The following is a 6,000-nucleotide window of genomic DNA, read 5'->3' as shown; positions in this document are numbered from 1 at the left end:
TTTTTGTGGCGCTTTTGTTCCAAACGCCACAAAAAGTGCCGCTAAAAGCCTATTCTGGTGTAGTGTAAAAACCTGATTGTCAAGAAGGTGACATAGACCTCTAGAAGTTGTAATCTGAAAAGATTCTTATCATTTTATGAAAATAAGTGGTACAAAAGGTGTTTGAGGAAGAAGTGAGGTGTAAGTCAATTCATTCCATGTTTTCCCCTCAATGAAGGGAACAGATAAATCAATTGTGTGAAAAATACTTGAAAATATAAACTCCATATACTACCTTCTCTCCATATTTGATTCAGGAAGCATATAAGACACAACAAACATTACTTCAAGATGCACCAAATACAGTTAACACAATCTCCAAACTATTCAAATATACAGTATGGTTTTATTAACAAGATACTAAACCACTAGACCGCTGCAAAAGAGCATGTATAATATGATCTTATTAAAAAAGTACAAAAGAGCTACCTCTCATTGTGAAGAGCAAAGAGAACGAATCAAATAAATTGACTTCGGAAAGCAGCCAACCAAGATGGCTACATTGTCAACTTATAAATACAGAGGACAAGGTTCACAATGTTTTGCACAGACAAATAGAACAATATATAATATGAACTCCCACAAAGCTTTATTCCACAAATAAAACTCGTATGCCAACCACTAATTGAATGCAGTGGAATCTATCTGTTAAAGAACATGGAGAAAAAATCCAACAATAATCCAAAAGGCTATTTTTTAGTATGACGCCTGGAAGGGAGACATTTATTTTCCGATCAAATAGTCACTGGTTGTGCTATGCTGCAAAAACTTGCAAGAACAATCGAAATAGGAAAAATAAAACTGAAAGAAACAAGAATATTAACCTCCTCTTGATCAAACAAAAACTCCTCTTGATCAAGTCCAGCTGCAGGTAAATCCTCATCCTCATCATCTAGCCCCCCCAATTCAACTTCCTCGAGAACATCGTTTCCAAAAAATGCATATTGTGATGCATCAAATACTGCACCTCCTGCATAATAGAAAGGTTAACTTTACTGAATTGAGCTCTTCATAAAGAAGAAAACACATCATAAGAAAAATATCATTTCACTACAAACCAGTAGCAACACAGAATCATTAAAAAAAAGAACTTTCTCCAATTCAATGGGCAGGAATGGGGTAATTGAGATGGGCGCAAGTTAACACCCTTTGTGTATCCAAGGGCCTGATATTTCTCAAAATGTACAAAAAGCAGCTTCTCCAATTCAATCATAATTCAAATAAATCGTGCTTATTTCCATCACTAAAAATATTCGAAACCAAAGTCAATTCAACTGAAAGTCTGAAACACCAGCACACTGAAATCATTAACTGGCGTGATTTAGTAGCCAAATTCAAACTTATAATTACTAATTTGGAAAATGTCCAGGCCAAGATGAAACAAAGTCGCTACTTAAAAACAAGAAATTGTTCACATATGGAAACGACATTTGACTTCTAACTGAATCAAACAGTGTTACCACAATTGTTTTAGCAACAAAAGCCTGCCCTTAACATTTAAAACACAATATTTAAGGATCTAATTTCATTTCCTTCTAACCTGTTGTACATTTGATCTCAGAAGAACGGTAACTCCTCCACCACAAAGGTTTCAAATTTTACTCTAAGCTTAAAGCCAACCAAAAGAGAAGAAAACAAAGCTAATTTTATCCCCAAAATGCATAAACCAAGTAAATTAAAGCAAAATGAATCGAATATCAACCTTTATCAGTATCGCCGAATTGCTTAAGATCCTCAGAAGCATCCATTTTATATGCACTTCAAAATTACCACGCAACAGGGAAACCCAAAACAGAAAACCCTAATAATTAACTGAACCTCACAATCTAATCGTTTCTTTTTTAAAAAATCTAAAATCTGAACTCTAACAAGAAAAAGAATTACAAGAAAAATGGCGAAAAATGGTTTGAAAAGCAAGAACCCTTAGCAAAGAAAAAATGTTTGGTAGAGAGAAGATCTGTATGTATTTCATGGAAAGGAAATAGTTTTCTTTTTTCTTTCTTTCAGATCAAATTTGTTGAGATAAATAGAGAGAGAGAGAGAGGAACCCTTCGGAAGAGATAACGAAGGAAATTTCTTGTAGCGATTGAGTCGACCGAAAAAGAGTTTCAGATTAACATCAATTGGCTTGAGTTTGAGAGCAGTATAAGGAAGTATCAATTTTCTCACAGGCGATCTGAGACGATGGAAATTTGGTTCGAAGAAAACTGCTGTTGATGTTGGGAGGGAGAGGGTGGGGTAGAGCATCAGATTTTGGCTGGGAGGGTAAAACAGAGACGATTAGCTAATCCTTACTTTTGGAACGGAATGACTAATTGTTGTTGAAGCAGAGAAAATCAGGAATACATCCGTGTTGTAATAGGCCTGTAATAGGCAATGCATCAAACCAAACCAAACATGGTGTAAAAACAACGAAATAAAATATCTAAACAAAATTTCAATAAAAAATGAGTAAATTGAAATAAGGATTAAATCGAATTTAAAAACAAATTTAAAGAAAAATCTATAAATAAAATAAAATTTAGGGCCAAAATATAGCGCGCGGATAACATGGGGGACTTAGTGGGAAATATTCCCTTTTCCTCTAAAGCGCAGCGCTGCAATCTGGGTTAAAATGAAACAAAAAAACAATTGCAGGGTCAAAATTAAAAATAAAAAAAATCAAATTGAATCTGTTATGAAAGTGAGAGGACCAAAACCGTAAATTTCCCATTCAGGCTTCAAAAACACGCGGATTTTGGATCGAGTTGGGTCGCGCTAGTTAGGGCCAATACGACGTAGTTTCAACGCCTATAGCCCTTGTTCAAAACGGTACCGTATGGTACCACTATGTAAATAAAAATTTCCCCCAAAATCGTTATTTGCAGCCCTGAAAATAAAAAAATTTTGATGTTTCTCTGCTAGGGTTTCGACCCTAGCCTTGGCCGCCACCTTTTTGCCACAATTCCACCGTGACCAGCGACCGGAGATGCTCTGAGTTGGGTTTTAAACCCCTTCTAAAACAGATCCGAGGGCAAAGGTAAGCATCCCTTTCCCTTCTTTTTTATTTTTTATTTTTTCGCATATATAGAAAATGAGTCATAAATCGAAGAAAAAAAAAGCTCTAATAATCACCTTCAAAAGAAACTGATATTTGATTTATTTTTTATCAATCTCGTATCTTTTTTTTCTCCATTACAGTATGTTAAGATGGCTTTTATAACCGAAATGAAACAAGAAAATAAAGGAGAAAATCATTCTATTCTCTGCTTGATTTGCGATTTTTCTGATTTTCTTGCCTATACTGTTTGTTGCCTTTTGCATGTACATGCTTGGAGGAGCGCACGCGCGCGGAGGCGCAGCACGCGCGGGGAAGGATTCTGGTTGCGGCGCCAAATGCCACTGTTGCTGTCCTAGGGTTTTAGAAACTGATTTGGGCATTTGGGCCACATTGTAATTGGGCCTTTGTTTTTATATTGGGTCTGGGGTTTTGAGTGTACTGGGCTCGGGCAAAAATGAGCTATTACAATTTCCACACTAATGCAATGAAAAAAAAATTGACCTTTAAATCCTTGGAAATAATTAAAATTTGTTAATTTGTTTTTGAGCTACTATTGCAATAAATGTATAAAATTTAACCAAGTTGGGCCAAGACAATTCAATTTCCAATGGGTAAGAAATGTTCACAACTAACTCGGAGTATCACACTTTCTTTCAATTATTTTTTTTTACTTACTGAACCAGATTTACATTTAAATTTGTAATTATAAAAAAAATTATCTTTTACACAACAATATTTAGAGACCATAAAAACCCCCATATTATTGATTTCTCACATCCAGTTTTTGCCCAACATTCAGAGTGCGTTTGGTTCGCTGTATTGGATTAGAGGTGTATTGGATTAGAGGTGTAATAGCAAATCAACTGTTTGGTTGAATGTAATGGAATAGAGGCGTAATAGTAATCTTGCGTTTGGTTGAATTGAATAGAGGTGTAATAGCATAATGGAAAAAACTAAATTGACTAGAATACCCTTAGCATAAATTTGTTTTGGTAAATGATTATTGTTATTGTTATTTAAATTTTAATAAGATTATTATTATCAATAATAAATATTTTAATCATATTTAAACATAATTATTATTAAATATATTTTAATTAAAATATATAATTTAATAAAATTCTTAATAATTAGCAGAAATTTGTTTTGGTAAATTATTAAATATTGTTATTGTTATTTAATATATAATAAATATTGTTAATAATTAATATATAAGTATTGTTATTACCAGAAATTTATATTAAATATTGTTATTGTTATTTAAATTTTAATAAGATTATTAATATCAATAATAAATAATTTAATCATATTTAAACATAATTATTATTAAATATATTATAATTAAAATATATAATTTAATAAAATTCTTAATAATTAATATTCTTATATGAATTTACTCAAATCATAATATATGATACTATAAATGAAAATTTGAAATAATTAATATTAAATATATTTTAATTAAAATATATGATTACATAAAATTTAAAATAATTATAACTAATAAGTTATATTTTATGAATTTGTATAATTTAAAATAATAATTATTACATATAATTTAATAATTAATATTAAATTTCATAAAATTCTTGATAATAAATTTTCTTATATGATTTTATACAATTTAAAATAATTAATATTAAATATAATTTCATAAAATTCTTACTAATAAAATGTTCTTATACCAATTTACTAAAATCAATATATAACTTGAGAATTATATTCTGCATAAACATAATTAACTTATATTAAGAAAGGGTTGGATGAAAATGAAATTGTACATCATAATCCATATGTTATATAGTTTTACAACATCAAAAAGTTTGAACATTGATATTTAATGGTGAGAAAGAAATCTTCTGACCGCTGATCGTCGGTTAAACCTTCAATTGACCATAAGGCTGAATATAAATTTGAAGCTTTCTCTTCCATCTTTTGATGTTCTTCTGACCTCTGCTGAACTACCACCTCGGAGGCAAGACACCTACTGATTTGATCGCCAACGGCTTGGATTTTTTCCCCCAACAAAGTGGCAGCCTCATCAAATGAAGAATACACATTATCACGAGCATCAGATTTCTTCTTTCTCTTGTTTGAATATGAGGAACCCCCTTGGTCTCTATATCCTCGCGGATCTGTACCAGAAACATCCATGTCATCTAAAGAGACGTCGGCTTCGCAGTCATAGAATGTGTTTCTCTCTTCATTTATATCTGTAGTACGTTCATCCTCAGCATGTATTTCTTCAAGAACATCAGCAGCTGTTTGAGCGTCTTTCCCAGTCGCCCGATCTCTTGCGTATATGGCAGTAAGCTGGTTGTAGTAAGGGAAAGAACGATGTCTGAACTGAGAGGCTTCTTTGTGACTCTAAAAAAATGAGGAAATCATATTAGTTATAAGTTTTGTAAAAAAAAAATACTTGAAATACATTTTACCTTTACATAGGATTCCCAAACTGCATCTTCAGCAACAACGAGCTGCCTATGCTCGTCCCAACCAAAACCGCTGTTGTTTTGGCCATTAAGCATGTCGTAGACGACTGACCATTCCCTTTTTAGGCACCTAATCCGAGATTCAATATTTGGCTTCGCCTTCAACATTGCTCTTGGTAAAGCCCTTTCTAGCATCTTTTCTAGCTCGTTCAAATAACCGGCCTTGAACCCGGTATCAGCATTAAATGTTCCTACATTGTGCAAATCCACCATGCAAGAAACCAAGGCTGCATCTTCTTCTGGAATCCATTTTCTTTTGCTTCCTCGAGAAGCTTGAGAAGAAGCATGTGATTGTGGAACACCTGACATAATTATCTTAAGAAAAAAAACAAATTAACATTATTTACTGTATTTAATATCATGAATCAAAAGGTGAACAGTTTATAATATTATATCGTTGGTTCAATATCATGAATCAAAAGCTCAATA

General features: G+C 32.4%; 1 protein-coding gene across 2 annotated transcripts; it reads right to left on the bottom strand.

Annotated features, from left to right (window-relative positions):
* Nucleotides 1–416: 416 nt before the first annotated feature.
* Nucleotides 417–2,246, bottom strand: LOC121223691 (protein PAT1 homolog). Of its 2 annotated transcripts, none has more exons than XM_041105787.1 (2): nt 1,742–2,246; nt 417–1,000 (listed from the first exon to the last, which is right to left on the bottom strand). In XM_041105787.1, the coding sequence occupies exons 1-2, from the start codon at nt 1,785–1,787 to the stop codon at nt 774–776; spliced, it is 273 nt and encodes a 90-aa protein (XP_040961721.1). In that variant the 5' UTR covers nt 1,788–2,246; the 3' UTR covers nt 417–773. The 2 variants fall into 2 exon arrangements, with proteins under 2 accessions (XP_040961721.1, XP_040961720.1); XM_041105786.1 differs by having other exon boundaries at nt 417–1,009; nt 1,742–2,239.
* Nucleotides 2,247–6,000: the final 3,754 nt, after the last annotated feature.

Source organism: Gossypium hirsutum, chromosome D11 (assembly GCF_007990345.1).
Source record: "Gossypium hirsutum isolate 1008001.06 chromosome D11, Gossypium_hirsutum_v2.1, whole genome shotgun sequence".
NCBI lineage: Eukaryota > Viridiplantae > Streptophyta > Magnoliopsida > Malvales > Malvaceae > Gossypium > Gossypium hirsutum.
Note: the sequence above shows the minus strand (reverse complement) of the source record. Positions and strands in the feature narration are given on the sequence as shown.